This window comes from Oculina patagonica, chromosome 1 (assembly GCF_052425735.1).
Source record: "Oculina patagonica isolate OP01 chromosome 1, crgOcupat, whole genome shotgun sequence".
Classification (NCBI taxonomy): domain Eukaryota; kingdom Metazoa; phylum Cnidaria; class Anthozoa; order Scleractinia; family Oculinidae; genus Oculina; species Oculina patagonica.
In genome coordinates, this window is record NC_135758.1 from 26,017,859 (window position 1) to 26,034,319 (window position 16,461).

Here is a 16,461-nt window from a genome sequence, read left to right on the forward strand (position 1 = left end):
ATGTTGGCTTACACGATGCAAAACGTGTTTTACGCCGTGGAAAAAGTCATGGGAACAAGCTATTGCATAAGGAAATCAACATGGCCGCCAGAAGAACGTTTCGCCTGTACTCGGCGCTTGGTAAATCATTCATAAATAGAGGAAACAGTTGTATACAGAGACGCTTAGTTAGCTCGAGTAACTACACGTCAGCTGCCTTCGGAAACAGTCGTCGATTCGCGGCTGTTTTGGCTGCTAGCTGTGGAGTGACCCTTTCAGCGGTAGTATCGTACCGCATGTTGTTTTCCGATGACGTAAAAGCTAGGCCGATCAAAGCTTCTCAGAGCGGATCGGAGCTGGATTCCAGGAAAGGAATTCCCGATTTAGAAGTCACTTTGTATCAATATCAGAACTGTCCTTTTTGTGGTAAGGTACGAGCATTTCTTGATTATTATGGCATCAAGTACAACAAAGTGGAAGTGAGTCCTTTGTGGAAAGGAGAGATTAGCTTTTCCAAGTACAAGAAAGTCCCGATTGTTGTTGCGGATGACAAGCAGGTAAGATATTCTGTTTATTTCATGAGGAAACTCTCGACTCCTATTAATGTAATGCACCTATCAATGTTAAGCCGCTGGAGGGGGACCAGGAATAGGCCGGGCATTTGAACTTAGCTGAGAATTTCTGTTCAAATGCCCAACCCCAGGGCATTTGTGGATGTTCAAAAGAGTCACTAAACTTCAATAAAATGTTGTAAGAAAGTCCATTAAAACGGTCAAAAGTCCCTACTACTGGCAAACAATTGCTGTCAAATCCCCTGCCTATGCCTGGCCTCCCCCCCCCCCCCCCGCCCCCCGCCAGAGGCTTAACATTGATAGGTGCATAACGCACATTGGTGCATTTGGTATGAATTGTTGGCCAGGGAGGGGGGGAAATGGGGGGAGACAGTGGGAAGTGGGTGATGATGGACCCCCTTTTGACTTAAGAAAGGGGTGATTGGGTGGGGGTTGCAAGTACATATTTCCCAGCTTCTTCTTCTCAGCATAGGCGTACGTGGCGGGGGGGCAAGGGGGGCTGCAGCCCCCCCAGTTCCAAAATTTTTCGGGCAAAATGCTTAGAATTCGGGCAACAAGCCTAAAGAAAAAAAGCCGAAAAGTCTAGACAACATTACGTTCAAAACGAATTACATCAACAGGAAAAGTATTGGAAACATACCGAACTCTGTGGTTCAAAAGTCCAAATTTCTCATTCATCTGCGTTCGTTTCTTCTCGCAAATTGCTATTATCATGTTCGATTTTTCTCGCAAATTTTGCCTGACTCCTCAGTTTTAATCAGTTGCAATCAGCTTTTCCATAGCTTGAGCGTTTGCGCATGGTAGCTGTTATAAATGTGATGAAGCTAATGCTTTCGACTCAAATGTTTAGTCCTAAGGGCTAGCTTGAAACTTTCAACGAAATGTTTTAAAACCCATTCATCCCTGCATGTTTTACACGCTTTTGTTTTACTTTCAAATGGGGGAGAAACAATGTAAATTGACTCCCAAAAATTAATATAATTTTTTCTGAAGTAGAGTGAATAAATAAAAGATATCCGAAAAAGGATTCAGTGCATTTACACCTTCGAATAACGCCACAAAATTAATTTAAGAACTCAAGCAAGGCAAAGTTTGTACACAACTATTTCAATGCATGTTTTATATCATTTTACATGCCTTTTTTTTCGGCTTTCAACCCATGCCATTTTTTTTTTTTTTTTCGGGCAAAAAGTTCTCCGCCCCCCCAGGACCGATGGTGCCCGTACGCCTATGCTTCTCAGAAACTCAACTTGAAGATAGATAGCAAGCGATTTACCTGTAAATTCTATAATTATCTTCGCTTAGGCAACAAACTGGCAGACTGAAAACAAAATGCAGCAAGGTCTGTAGCAGGTGTAAATAGTAGCCAAAGTTGGTTTCGGTTTCAAGTCATGCTAAAATGCAGCTTTGTCTGATACATTAAATTGGTGTATTAATGTATCAGACAAAGCTGCATTGGAACTGATCGTACAAGTGTAAATTTTGCACTTTTATGATCAGTTCCCAGTTTGGCCATTTTAGCTGATTTGTCTCACAATTGAATGCTATTCTCCACAGATAAACGACTCATCAGTAATCATTAGTGCTATATGCTCTTTGATGTTGGGTCGAGATCCCTTAGAACAAATCTTAAATTGCTACCCAGAAATGAAAATGAAAGGATCTGATGGAAAGGAAAAGACAGAATATGCTAACAGATATTTTATAATGTACAAAGAGGCTATAGACAAGCAATCCATGGAGAAAGAAAAGTAGGTGAACATACATAAAGAAATTTATCAATTTAAATATATTACAGACAGTTCACGTGGTCTAGAGAAACCATAAAAATTATTATTAAACTGCAGTGGTATGGCGAGTGGTAGCAAATTGATAAAAATAGTATCACACGTGTGGATAAAAATGATATCCACCCATATGTGATATCATTTTTGACCAATCAGCTCACAGAGTGTGTTTCAATGCTCAATGAGCCAAGTTTTTTTATATCAAGTCAAAACGTCTTTGGATCTTCCTCGGCAATCTTTGGAGATCTTTGGAAATTTTCGGGAAAGTTCAGAAAATGTTCAGAAACATTCGTACAACTTTTGGACAGCATTTTGAAAATCCTCGAAAATCTTTGTAAAATCGTCGGATATCCATCAAAAACAGAATAATACAGAATAATACATAGTTGCTTGGAGATATGAAATTTATCTTCTTATGTTCAAATCAATATCTCACTTGTTGGGGTTTTACATCTCCATGCAACCATGTATTATCCTCTATGTATACTACCTCTATAATACCAATGCCCCTATTTGACTATAATATAGGCACTCAGCTCTGCCTGTGTATAAATGAGCACAAGCAAATTTAATGCTGGAGAAAACCCTATGTTGGACTAGCATCCTATCCAGGGAGGAATTAGCAATACTCTTAGTCGCTTGATGCTTTGGAAACCTAGGCTGGATTACCAGCTGTTGCTGGGCAAATGAGCCCCTTGGAGCGGAACAAAGACCAGACTCGAGAGAGCGGCGGAAATCAAGCCTTATGGAAACGAGGATAATCTCCAGCCTGATGGGCCACTAGGCCTAAATCCCTATTTAACCCTTTTAAAAAGTACATGAGAAGTTACTAATTAATCACTTATCAGAATGTACGTTGTTTTGAACAGGGAAGAGAGGAAATGGCGTAAATGGGTTGACAATACTTTTGTTCACACGCTGTCACCAAATATCTACCGCACAGCGTCAGAAGCCATGCAAGCATTTGAATACTTTACCAAGGAGAGCAACTTCAGCACTGTTGAGAAGTACACAACTTACCTTGCTGGACCAGTTGTCATGTACTTTGTTGGAAAACATGTGAAAAACAAGTAGGTGATTTTGTGCTTTTCCTTTAACAATCTTGTAAAATATATGCAAACTTATCATAAACAGATAATTGTCTTTGCATGCAAGTACGGAAATGCAGGACCAAGCAACAATCAACCCAAGTCAATTAAAAGATCTCTGCAGAGCACATTATCAGCGGGAAATACACAGAGATCTTTTGAGTAGGGAGAAAATGCTCAAAAGGAGACATCTACAGACTCAATCAGGCTTGCAGGGAATTTAAAAGGCTGTGAACTAACATAGAATGTATAGCCAACAATGAATTTCTGATATAGCATTGTTTTGCGCTAGTGTGCTTTCAATCTTGGTAACGTACTCCTAACCTTTCAAGAATGACGGTTTGTTTTTTCTGATTCTCATAGGTACAATATCAAAAATGATGTCCGCGAAGCTATGTATGAGGAGGCAGAAAAATGGATGAAGGCTGTAGGTAAAAGGAAATTCATGGGAGGCAGTGTTCCAAATCTTGCTGACTTGGTATGGTACATGTATTCCTTACATACTATATTGTAATATGAAATAAACCCCTGGAGGGATAAACACCTATATTTTTGTGCAAGTATTTGTGTACATTGCCAGAACAGACTCCCGCTCGCAATTTAAAGGAAGAAGATTGGTTTCGCCACTTTGATTTTAATTGTATAAGAAAAGCCATGAACTACCTCGCAAGTAGTCTGAAATGTCAGCCGTCCTCTCGTCCCATGATTCAGTTTTACACTATTAAATACCTGAGTGGGCATGCTGTGAGCATGAATAAGAATTGTGTTCATGTTATTCAGATTTTTAATATATTCTCCAATGACCTCACTTATTTATTGCAATAAGTTATTTATTTTCTATTTTTTTTAGGCAGTATATGGTGTATTGAGTGGGTTGGAAGGACTTGATGCGTTTCGAGACCTAATGACACACACAACAATGAAGCCATGGTATGACCGTGTCAAACAAGCCGTGACGTCACACGCTGGAGCACACATTGAATGACATCTGACTTAATAAACCATCCATGGCAACGAAAGCCGTTATATTGCACACGTTGAAATAAATCATGAGAAATTGCTAGGCAAAAACAAAAAGGATCCGATTGACTTGCAATGCTCTTTGATCAACATCTGAACACCCAATGTTCGCCAAAACGTAGAGTCGCATTTGATAACAGCTCTGCTCTTTTAAAAGAACGCGTTGAGTTGGACCCTGCCTTACTTCAGTCGTTAATTTGAACTAAACTGAAGCACTCTTTTAGAGGTCGAAAAACCTCGTCCATTGGCCTGATCAGTAGCCTTCTACGCAGACGCTCTTTGTGCTCGACACGTAATAGAATACGTGATGGGCACAACGAGCCTCTGGGTAGGGGACTACCTTATGTGACATTAGTCACGGAAGAGATAGCTAACGCTATCTGTAGACATCAAATACCTCAAAGAGCGGACAGTAGATGTTGAACGGCTCTCCGAATGTGGAATCCTTCGAGAAATTGTATTTACCTATAAAATTCGGTGAAGTTTGTCATTTTATGTTTTCAGTCACTACTTGTATATAGCGACCACTTATGTAGAAGCAATGTACAAAATATTACTGTTTGTACTATGAGTGAGATATCACTGTTTTCCCATAAGCCTGCATTACGAATCTGGCTTTGCATTTCGCTTTTGTCTATCTTGCTCAGCTTCGTGCCTTGCGACGGTAACCTGATTAATTCAACTTGACAAATAATAAACGCGTTTCCTTAGAATCTCCACAACGGGCACCCACACGGCAAACACGTAAAACAGTATTATAGATATTTTTGTATCATTTTTTTACTGATGTTTTAACCGTGGTTAAATAAAGTTTTATCCAATTCTATTCTGTTCTAGTCTAGTCTAGTATTTTCTAGTCTATACTATTCTATTCTATTTTACTTAATCTCACGCAGTTATCGCAGGCTAGACTATCTGTGAAGGTTTGTGATAAAACAGAGACCACAAGAATCCTCATAGCTATGTTTCTATTCCAGGTCGTACAAATTTTTACATGGATAGTGGGGTCGGTAGGGTAAATAAAAGCAACCGAAACGTTTCTGACCCCCTAAACGTAGAGACTCCTCTAAAGTAAATAACCGTTACCTTTTTAAGTCCAAAGTCTCCTCATTATTTAAAAAAATTTTGCAAACTCCTGTGGACAAACACCGATCTGTGAGAGTTTCCACCACGTAACACAACTGGTATAGGTACTGAGTGCCTATCTCCATGTGCACCCAGGAGTATAAATGAGTTTTGCATCTGATTCCTCTGATCTGGAGTTATCCTTCCTTATCTTTCTACCACCAAGACGTTTTGTTTGTCGTTAAAATATCGCTAGAAGTCGAATGCTCGTAGCAAAAGAGGGAAGACCGAAGGGCTGGGAAACAGTACCCGAGTCGGACAGGGAAGCAGGCGAGATTTAATATGTGGATTGTCTTTGTAATGTGTCATTTCCCTTCGTTCTCTTCATTGTAGAAATATTGTACTTAATTGAGAAATAGCAGGGACTAATGCAGATATGGTGCTTAAAGAATCTTGCCCAACCCTAGAAAATTACCGCACAAGTTTCCAGGTGCAAAATGGCACTTCATTATTTGTTCGTCAGTAGCAGAAATGCCGACGTGTTAGATACCATAAAAAAGTTTAGTGTCCTGGCGAGTGAATTAATTGACTATTATATTAGAAATGACCATTGTATCAGAAAGGTATAACGAATGCTACGAAACCTTTTTGAACTTTTCAAATAGCTGTACAACGCATCCTAGAATGGGACCTCCAGATCGGAGAACGTGTACGCCTTTCGAATTTCAATCCAGTTACGTTTCTAGAACCCTCACTCGTCCCTGGTGTTGACCAGTTGAAAAGGAGACGAGATTGGTGTGAAATGTGATATTCGAAAGCATAGGCACTAGGCCAAAGTCGTGCTCGTACTCAATCTCGTACTCGTACTCCAATCTGAAGGTCCCTATGAGCGAGCAATGCGATGCTCGATCTCGACAGCAAAATGATAGCAGTTGTAAAAGTGCATAGTAATAACGCCTCAGCTCCCCCCCCCCCCCCCCCTACCCCCTCTCTCCCCAAAGTCCCTGAAAAAAGGAGTTTTCTTTGAAAAACAAGAGACAGGTTTGGGTATCCACCATCGGTTTGTATTTTATTCTCGTGCATGGTTAAAAGTTGCAAAAACCAGGCAGCATTCTTCTGTCTCTACGATCTAAAAAGGCACGCCTTTCCCCTCTCATCCGCATCTTTCCAAACATCATAGGTTATCATGAAACAAGGATGAACTGATGGCAGAAGTAACTACAGATCAACAAGACTATTCTCATGAAAGTACGTCAATTCCTTTATTTAACATTGTTGTTCTGTAGTTAAACTTTAGAACATTGCTCAAAAAGTCAATCCTGTTTTTTTTGTATCTGTACATCCTTCATACTCAATGATATCGTTGTATACATATCCTGTAACCTGAGCCTGAATTTGTTTTGGTATTCATTTTCTCCTGCCATAAGTTTTTTGTCAATAGCCATTTTTTTGTTTCCTTGAATTTTTGCCGCCATAAGCCATAAGTCAGTTTCATGTTTTTTTTTGTACTTGATAGAGTTTTTACCGCCATAAGTCAATACGTATTCATTTTTTTGTTTCGTCAGTCAAAAGTCGTAAGTATTCAATGTTTTTGTAGTCCGCCATGAGTTTATGTAGTCAATTTGTTTGCACTTGGTTTTGTTTCTTGTTTCACTTTGTTTCTTTGCTCTTCTTTGTTAATGTTTTGTTCTTCTTTCGCTTTTGCTTGTATTCTTTTTGTTTCTTTATGTAATCCGCTTGTTCACATTGTTTCAATACACTTTCAGATGTCTGGAAATTCTCAAATTGCATCACTTTTATCACGTCATAAATTTCAAAATTGTTTAGTTTCGCAGTTTTATAATTTTCCTCATTCTTTGAATATTAAACAATGGTACGTCAATGTTGATGTTTCAAACCACAACCAAAATTTCACACCTTTTCAATACCTCGTTTTTCATTTTTTTTGTAATTTTTCTTTTTCGTTTTTTTTTTTTATTTTTTGAATTATTTTTTGTTGCTGTTGTTGTTGTTGATGTTTTGCGCAAGTCCTTTTGTCTTCGTTTCAGTGGGATAGAGACACAGTTATTCTAGACAGCAAGTAAAGGCTAGTACTAAAACGCAGAACGTCGGAACACCATGGCACAGCCCGGCTGGAACACCCTTGAAAACGCTGACCACTAACCACAAACCGCTAGCACTTATCCTAACCCACAACACCTTGTTTTGGGTGCTCCGCCGTTCCTGGTTTTGGTACAAGCCGAAAAAAAAAGAAAAAAAATAAGGATTAAAGAAAGATAGAAACACAGTGTTAGCTACCCTACAGAACTGGCCCGGGTTGTTCAAGGGGTGGATAACGTTTTCAACGGGATAAATCACTATCCAGTGGATAGCGTAGATTGTTTTTCTCAACAGTTATCCACTGGATAGCGATTTATTCGGGGATAGAGTTATCCACACATTGAACAACCCGAGCCCAGTTTTTTTTCTTGCGCGGCCGGTGACAAAATGAACCTGGAGGGGAATGGAGAGGAGGCTTCCTCACCATTCCTCTCGCAGCTTCACCGCTATTTTCTTAGTCGCGCAAGACTACTAACTACGCAGCAGACCTAGTTAAATGTTTGTCTACCGAAAAAAAGTGGATTCCTTCAACTTTTGAACCACTTCAGCTATTTCCTTCTTGACAAGCAAGCTGCTGTGATCAGACTCTGAATTCTGTTGATGCCACACAAGATTGTATCGCTCTTCCACATGGTTACAGAAATCTTCCTGAAAAGAAAAGAATTGTATAATATAAACAAAAAGCTTGTTTAATACAGTCGAACCTCTCGCCTAGAAAAAAACTGTGACCTTAAAAATATGTTTGTATGCAAAAGGAATCGTCCTATATTGAAAGTTGTTTGTTTTGTTAAAACATACAGTGTTTAGTTTTTGTTGTAAAGATCAGATCTTTACAAGTGTATTGAAACCTTAATTTTGGGAATTGTTAAAAGTGTTGGAATGATAGTTATGTAATATTTTGTGAAACCAAAATATTGGTTAAAAATGTAAACTCGCGTTTTTTGCCTCGATAATTCTCTCATTTCGAGATAAAACGGTTAAGCCACAGATGTCCGTATTTTTCCCGGCAAAGCCATAGATGTTTGTATTTTTCTCGGAGTAATTCTTGGTGCTTCTGCTTCGCCGATTCTTCGCAAACAATGTTCTTGAATGGACCATAACAGTGATTTTTCCGCCGACGCAAGCATCCTCGCCGAGCCAGTAATCGTTTTGATACGTCCTGAAAACGCTGAGTGCATCCCGGGAGTGCATCTCGCCTTTCCAGCTTTCTATGAACTCTCACCGCGCAGAATTATGAACAAATAAACGCAGAGATCTAGTTGACCGTGGGGCATGTACTAAAACCCGAAACAACGAAACGAAGCCACCGAAACGAAACAACCGAAACGACCGAAACGAAACCGCCGAAACAACCGAAACGGCCGAAACGAGCGAAACTAAACGAAATCACCGAAACAAGCAAACCCATTACAATTATTAAGAGCTAACCGTAAACAGGCTAACCGGATTGCATAGTAGGCTAACCTAAGTGAAAAGAAGGCTAACCGGAGTGTGTAGTAGGCTAACACGAGTGTATAGTAGGCTAACCGGAGTGTATAGTACAGGCTAAACTGAGCTTGTTTCGGAACTTTTGTTCCGTTTCGGCCGTTTCGGTTGTTTCGGCGGTTTCGTTTCGTTGTTTTGGGTGTTAGTACATGCCAACCATGGATAGTCTATGAGTTAACTTGCAGTAGACTCCCAGGGGGGAAATACGTTACGTTCATAACGGCAAGTTTGGATTCTGCAGTAGGATACACTATGATCCGTTCCAGTTTCGATTCAGGGAGAACCTTACTCCACGAATTCAAGGGGTCTTTGTTAGATTTCAATGATCTTCGTTTACCAGACACCCTGCGGTGACATGTCTAGTAGACTCGCCTTTCCATTGGACGACGATATGAATCGAATTGTTCAAGAACGTAACACTCTGAATTGATATGCAGATTAGGGCAACAACTTCCGCCTTTCAGTTTCGCTTTGGACGTATTACTGGGAATAAGTTGCGCAGTTCTAGGAAAAATGAGACGTTTTGCGAATTTTATAAAAAAAAAAAACAGTTAAAATAAATTAAAGAGGACTCATTTTTATTAAATTTATTTTTTAGCTTACCCAGTTTCCCAACTTTATCATCCGTGCGCTGAGTTTGTCAGCCGCAGTGAAACACAACTCCATCAGTTCATTCCGGCGTCGTTCTGCGTTCGCTGAAGCTGCGAAGATAACTTCTCCGGCAATAACAACGAGCATAGTTAGTTTACTCCAAGGCGAAGATTTTTCACTGCGTCGACCAATTTCTTCTTCAAAATCATTCAACACTTTTTTGATGTTCTTGCTTGATTCGACAAATGTTTTAACACTTGTGATATCAAATCCATCTCGAACGATTTCCTTCAGCAGATATCCGACTGTTTTCTCTACAGAATCCGAGCGATGACATAAATCCAATCCTAGCCTCTTTCTCGTGTAGAAATCTAAAAGAACCGTTAGATCTCTTTTAGTTTCAAACACGGTCAACTCTTTGGCAAGATCCAATCGCTGAATTGCAAGCAGACCTTCCTTCAAACTTCTTACATCTTCCCACGAAATCATTCCAACATGTTCTAATGAATTAAGAGTGTTTAAAAATCCAGTATCTTCCATCGGAATCAGACCAGATCTAGAATAGTAGAAACGAAGCTCCTGTTGCTGAGCTTGATCCAAATTGCGAGCAATCTGGAGCAGAACTTCAGCGTACGTTTGTCGAAGTTTATTGTTAGTACCCTCGTTAGTTAGTGACATGGCGGCGTCATCTACGGCGGAGAGGCCGAACGAATGCATACCTAACCTTTTATATCCAAGAATTGTAAACAAACACTCTGATAGGGCATTGCTATGTGTACGACGAAACCACGGCAACAAAACACTCTAAAGATAGGCACGCAAAGCATGCAAAATTATTTTTAGATGAAGAGGAAGTCCCAGAGGCTGCGATCCTTTGGGTCACTACCAGAGAATCGGAGCCTGTTGGGGTCGGTAATGACCGTGCACAGGTCTTTTGCCACCAGAAAAATTTGGAATTATGGCATCCTTTTCACTTACGTACTGCATGTTGAAGTACCAGGTTGTTTTCAAGTTGTTTGTCATCAAGCGTTTTAGGTCATTACTCAACGATAAGCGAGAAGCAATAAGGCACTGGTGAATTGGGTATAGTCGATGTTAGATCTATGATGTAAGCATATAGTGATGGTGATATATGTTCAGGTTTATTGAGTTTTTGTATAGTGATGCGCATGCGAACACTTTCAGAAGACACTCAAACGTGTTTTTTCGCAATCCACGAGTCTGATTGGTTCTCCCATTGTTGGAAGACCATATCAAGTTCAATAAAATTAAAAAAAATAAGTAAATGTTGTTTTATAGTGGTCATGCACTTAGTTTCAAGATAGCTAGTTTACAGGCATGCCACTGAAACAGAGGAAACAAATATTTCATATGAACATAAAAAGGTTAAAAATCCCCACTGGCAGGAGGCAGACCAGTAGGCTATATACAAAGCGTGATCGAGGATTTGAGCTCGGGACTACCGAGAAACAAATCTAGATAGTGGAAGGGGCAGGTATTGAATCCTGAACCTTCGGATTACAATACCAGCGCCCTAAATCAATCGGTCACGCTTCCTTAAAGAAAGTGGATGAATTTCGACAAGGCATATAAGTCAGGAGATTTTGGATAGCGCGATTCTGACTTTTCAGTTATTGTAAGTAGTCTTTGGTTACTGACTACATTGCTGATTAAGGGTCAATGTATGCTTTGTTAATCAGTATATTTAGCAGAGAATAAATGTGCCCGGTAACAAATTAAACGCAAGAAACTACGATTCCGGACAAAAGCTTGGTACACTTCACCGCTTTGACGAAATTGGGCGTTGTCGTCACCTTCCGCTCCCCACCTCCCAGTGCAATGCTGATTTCTATCCATCCAACCATGCAACCATATGTCATCATTGTTTTAGGAGGAGCGTGGTTAGGAAAATTTAACTTAACTCGAAAGGATGTGTCACTGGTCACTATCTCGTTAACTTAACGAGATAGTGACCCATTTTAAGGACTTTTGTTTAGAACTGTAGACAAGGTATATTTATAAAACTGCCCTGACAGTGACAAACTCCAGCGCCAGCATCTATAAAAAGCTACTTTGTGAATGAGACCACAAACTATTATATCCACGGGGTGTTTCTAGGCTACTGAAAATAATAACAAGTACAGACACTGTAAACGTAGTATCGTTTATTGAAAGTTCCTCAAACGGTTCATTAACATGACATGACAATCTATAACCATTATTACGACGAGTATTTTTATTATATTTGTTTCAACTGTTTGACATCAAAATATTTCCATTTTGTTTGCACTTGGTTTTTGTTTCAATTCTTTGTTACGCTTTGTTTCTTTGTTAACATTTTGTAATTCTTTGAAATTATGCTTGTATTTCTCTTATTTACGTTTTTAGGTCTTTTCCAATACCTTGTTTTTCAATTTTTTTTTTATATTTTTTAAATTTTCATTTTTATTTTTGTTTTTGTTGTTGTTGTTTTGAAAATTTCCTTCCATTTGCTGTTGTCCCGTTATTTTAAGGCACCAAACACTCGCCTTATCACGTTGCATTTTGCCGTTGTCGCTTAGCTGCAGTAGGACTGCATTACCAGGGTTACGACGAGGACGTGCGACAGCCGACTTGGTAGCAGAGCCTATGATATGGTGGGTTATTCTCAACACTTACAAAGTACAGTGCATCCCACCTAGACCCATTACCACCCTTCAACCCCGCAATCTATCAGTCTGTTTGTCTTAACATGTCTTAAGTAATCTCGTTGAGATTACTTTTGTCTATTCTTGAAAAGAATTCTGTTAGTTTTTTGACCACTTCTGCTCTCTGCTTCCGCAAGGATAAGCCGGGAGTGGGCTCCATGTCCTGTCGATGGTAAACAAGACTGTATCTTTCCTTCACTTGGGAGCAGAAATCTTCCTGTAAATAAAATAAAAAGGATTTATTCAGAGCAAAAATATCTGCTCTCGGTTTTTTCCAATAAAGGCTTTGCGATGTAGCCCGTATTTGGAGCTTGTAGGTTGCGCTCAATTCCAGTATTAGCTGTAGACTCTTAGCCAATAAGAAAACAGGTATTGACTACAATGTATAACTAGCAGTAACCAATAGTTAGGAGGTGCGGGCAGCCTGTTTTTTGCGCGATTGAGGATAGCGTGGGAGAAGCGAGGGAGACGCGCAGGGCTACGGTTTCCTGCTGTTGATGCGTATTTGAGTTCCTTCTTAGATGTATTTGATGGTATTCTTATGCGAATTTGCGCCCTAGAAATTTTAATTATATAAAAAATATGTTTATGAAATGCATTATTACTATTATTATTAGTTGTTGGTAATATTATTACTCTTACTATGATTTTTGTACGGATTACACAAAGTGTGTAGAGAAGATTAGAGAAGATTGAAAATATTTACAAATCACGGCGGCGTGAAACAGCGTAAAATCGCTTACAATACTGCAGAATTCCTAGGACAAAATGAACACAAGCAACGCTTTCAACGCTTTCCTTTACTTTTAATGTTAATAAACATACTCCTTTGTATTTTCTGAAGCATTGTAGTAACAAAACAAAGCGGCTAAATAAACAACTGAAGCAAGTCCCGATAAAAGATGGGTGTCAGATAATAAGCAATTATTGGATGAGGTTGAGCATGATATCGTGAATTATCAAAACCGAGGTCTGTGTTATCTGCCGAAGCCGGAGGCTGAGGCAGATAATACAGACACGAGGTTTTGATAATTCACGATATCATGCGAAAACCGAATTCAATAATTGTTTTATTATACGTTTTTAAACAATTTGCCATCACTTTTTCTAGCGCCGGCGTAAACTTCGTAAGAATATTGGCCAAAGCGGTTTTATCTTGTGGTTCCTCCAGGTTCTTCTTTCTCAAATAATCATTCAGAGTTTTTACACTTGTTTTGGTTGTTCTCTTGGTGTTTTTTAGAATCTTTGTTTTCGATCGATCTTTAAATTCCTCTTCGGAATCGGAGGCGAATCGCTCAGCCATATTTTCGAAAGTTTGACAGCACTACACGGACGAGGGGTTTGGAAACTAGGCGGACTTTGAACTCGACATGATAACCCAATCATGTCAAGTTCACATGCTACTGTATATTGACTGAATGCTCTCGACCAATCACATGTTTCAAAGTAATTCTAATGTATAATAACAACAAATGCGTGTCAAATCTGTTTGGCTTCACCGTGAAGTCTAAAATTCCGGACTTAAGATGGAAAAAGGGAGAAACTTGAAAGAAACTTTGTTTCATATTAATTTTCGGTTAAGAGGAAGCCAAGAAATGTAAGCTTATTCAAAAGCGTCAAACATCGAAAATTTCAAAGCCGTGCAATTCGGCATACAAGAATTATTCACTGTGTTCACGGTAAAGCGAAAGTTTTGATTTCAGCCAACGGCTTCTGCAGTCAATTATTTACTCAATGGCTTTACCGATCCTTCTGACAATTCCATCCAAACATTACCATTTTGTTCTCAGAAGTCTTTAGAAGCCGCATTAAGTCTGTGTTCAAGTCTGTGATGTGCATTCAAAACGCATTTGGAAGTGCCATGACACCATGTCTTCGCGGCCGTGGAAGGAAGATGCATCCTTCGTCAGCGGCAAGGTTTTAGCGTTCTGTACTCGATGATTTTCCATTTGACAGCTATATCTTACCGAGATTTTGCAGTTTAGCCTCCCGTTGCTTGTACAAGTAAACGCCAAACGTGACATTCGGAACAGACCTTGAACTCAACACCAGGGCCTTTGCTCCGCCGTTTAATTTGCTCACATTCCAGTTGGAAGAACAAAGGAATATCAAAAATGTGCCCACATTTTGCTTCAAGTCGGCTAAGAAAGTGCCGCTGACTCCAAGAATAGTCTGCGGGCTTGCTTTTGCTCGCCCGCAATAATATATCGTATACATCAGCAATGTAAATAATGTTCACCGAGCACGACGCGTTTTAGCCTGCGAACAGGCGGAAGCCTGTTCGCAGGCTAGACGCGTTTATAGTTATAAAGTTCTAGATTCGAATCTAGATAATCCTGCATAACATATCTTTTAAAAAGATATAACTTCACTGAACTCGGATTTGTGTTTTTTCTTCTCAAAGTACTCTACTTGTTCGATTGGAATGGATAATGGGTCATTAAACGAAAGAGATAAATGTGTTAAACAATTGAATACACGGAATAAAATATGCAAATTCGCCTTTCGGTCCCGTTCGGACCAACGGGGAACTAAGCAGACGAGAGCAGACGACACTGATCGCAATCTAGCATTATCGGCATCAAAATCGATTAAAATTGTAATATAACGTAGTGCCACCGACGAATGGTATTCGTCATGGACAATGTTCTGTTTTCATAAACCTATATCGATCGCTAAAATGTCTTCCGCCTTGGACCTGGTTTTTCTTTCGCTTTCGTTCTGGATCATTATTCAAAGCCTGTGTGGCGCACAATGACACATTTTACAAAATACAAATTACCTTACATTTGTTATATGTCGGTTAGCTTACCCAGCTTCCCAGTTCCGTCATTCGAGAGCAAAGCTCATCCGCCGCAGTAAAACACAGCTCCACCAACGGTTCTTGTCGTTCTTCGTTCATGGAGGCGGCAGCTATGATTTCTCCAGCAATAATAACAAGCATAGTAAATTCACTCCAAGAAAACGTCAGTTCTCTACAGTCGATCTCCTCTTCAAAATCCACCAACACTTTTCTCATGTCTTTACTCGATTCCACTGTAAAGCTGATCTCTGTGATGTCAACTTTGTCTCGAACCACTTCCGCAAGTCTCGCTAAATACCCAGCTACTCTTTTCACGGCTACAGAACAACACTGTAACTCTGATTGTAGAATTTTCCTCGCGTGGAAATCCAGAAGTAGTGTCAGATCGCGCTTGATTTCATACTCGGTCAACTCTTTAACGATGTCAAATCGTCTGATTTCATGCATAGCTTCTTTCACGAAATTCACATCTTCCCACGAGATCTTTCTCTCGTGCTCTAAAGTATGAAATATGTCAACAGTATCAGTAACGTTTGTCGAGACAAGTCCGTTGCAGTATTGACGAAGCTTTCTCTGATGTTTTTTACTCAAATTAAATGAAATCTGAAGTAAAACACCATTGTAAGTTTGTCTCAGTTTGTCAGTCACAGTATGTGTCGAAGGTAACATGGCGGCTGTCATCAGTCAGTTGTGCTAAGCGAGTGCATTCCCCAACCTCGTTCCCAGGGCCTCTCTCCTTTTCCTCCCTTGTCGTCGAGGAGAGAGACCCTGGTTGACCCTGGTCACGTGACCACCTAAAATCTGGGTGGTAAAAAAATAAGCTGGTAGGGAGGGGTAACAGAGTCTTTTTTCGTCCATGTGACAAATCTACCATGCCGGGGTGAGAGGGTTTAAATAATTGTTCCCACCCGTCAGCGGGTGTTTTAAATTGGCGCTTTGTTTCCAAAAAAAAAGGACCACCAAAAAAGTTCTTCTTTTACTCCGTTGACTCGAGTTTATGCCGGGTTTGTGCGGAGGTATGTGACAGTGATCGCAGCAATAATCTGTTCAGTGAAGAAGTGAACGGAACAGCGTTCTTCTTGCCGTGGCCGAAGCGCTTCACGGAAAGTTGCTACTTCGAGGAGATTTTCCTCAGTTTAGTAATAGTGTGTAGGCATTTAGTTTTGAATCGCGATTCAACTATTCTTTTTGAAAACTAAGCGGGCAATATTATTTTAGGTTCAAGTTCTTACTACGTGCGAAGAGTTGTACACGAATTTAATTTTCGGCTTCGCAACGAGTTAC

General features: G+C 39.9%; 3 protein-coding genes across 3 annotated transcripts; 1 reads left to right on the plus strand and 2 right to left on the minus strand.

Annotated features, from left to right (window-relative positions):
- The first annotated feature begins 41 nt into the window (after positions 1–41).
- On the plus strand, positions 42–5,275 carry LOC144643146 (prostaglandin E synthase 2-like). Its single transcript, XM_078502310.1, has 5 exons — positions 42–536; positions 2,109–2,302; positions 3,208–3,408; positions 3,790–3,904; positions 4,277–5,275. The coding sequence occupies exons 1-5, from the start codon at positions 81–83 to the stop codon at positions 4,409–4,411; spliced, it is 1,101 nt and encodes a 366-aa protein (XP_078358436.1). The 5' UTR covers positions 42–80; the 3' UTR covers positions 4,412–5,275.
- A 1,479-nt stretch (positions 5,276–6,754) lies between these two features.
- On the minus strand, positions 6,755–10,419 carry LOC144643476 (uncharacterized). Its single transcript, XM_078502743.1, has 2 exons — positions 9,700–10,419; positions 6,755–8,259 (listed from the first exon to the last, which is right to left on the minus strand). The coding sequence occupies exons 1-2, from the start codon at positions 10,402–10,404 to the stop codon at positions 8,116–8,118; spliced, it is 849 nt and encodes a 282-aa protein (XP_078358869.1). The 5' UTR covers positions 10,405–10,419; the 3' UTR covers positions 6,755–8,115.
- A 1,413-nt stretch (positions 10,420–11,832) lies between these two features.
- Positions 11,833–15,865, minus strand: LOC144643495 (uncharacterized). The gene is made up of 2 exons (XM_078502765.1): positions 15,187–15,865; positions 11,833–12,591 (listed from the first exon to the last, which is right to left on the minus strand). Exons 1-2 carry the CDS (start codon positions 15,856–15,858, stop codon positions 12,424–12,426), a joined length of 840 nt encoding a protein of 279 aa, XP_078358891.1. The 5' UTR covers positions 15,859–15,865; the 3' UTR covers positions 11,833–12,423.
- Positions 15,866–16,461: the final 596 nt, after the last annotated feature.

Excerpts from the sequence above, each read along its gene's own strand:
- LOC144643146 (XM_078502310.1), top strand. The coding sequence starts at position 81 with ATGGCCGCCAGAAGAACGTTTCGCCTGTACTCGGCGCTTGGTAAATCA. Across the intron at positions 537-2,108 it reads TTGTTGCGGATGACAAGCAG|ATAAACGACTCATCAGTAAT; the intron begins GTAAGATATTCT and ends TATTCTCCACAG. Across the intron at positions 2,303-3,207 it reads CAATCCATGGAGAAAGAAAA|GGAAGAGAGGAAATGGCGTA; the intron begins GTAGGTGAACAT and ends TGTTTTGAACAG.
- LOC144643495 (XM_078502765.1), bottom strand. The coding sequence starts at position 15,858 with ATGACAGCCGCCATGTTACCTTCGACACATACTGTGACTGACAAACTG. Across the intron at positions 12,592-15,186 it reads TGACGGAACTGGGAAGCTGG|GAAGATTTCTGCTCCCAAGT; the intron begins GTAAGCTAACCG and ends TTTTATTTACAG.
- LOC144643476 (XM_078502743.1), bottom strand. The coding sequence starts at position 10,404 with ATGCATTCGTTCGGCCTCTCCGCCGTAGATGACGCCGCCATGTCACTA. Across the intron at positions 8,260-9,699 it reads TGATAAAGTTGGGAAACTGG|GAAGATTTCTGTAACCATGT; the intron begins GTAAGCTAAAAA and ends TTTTCTTTTCAG.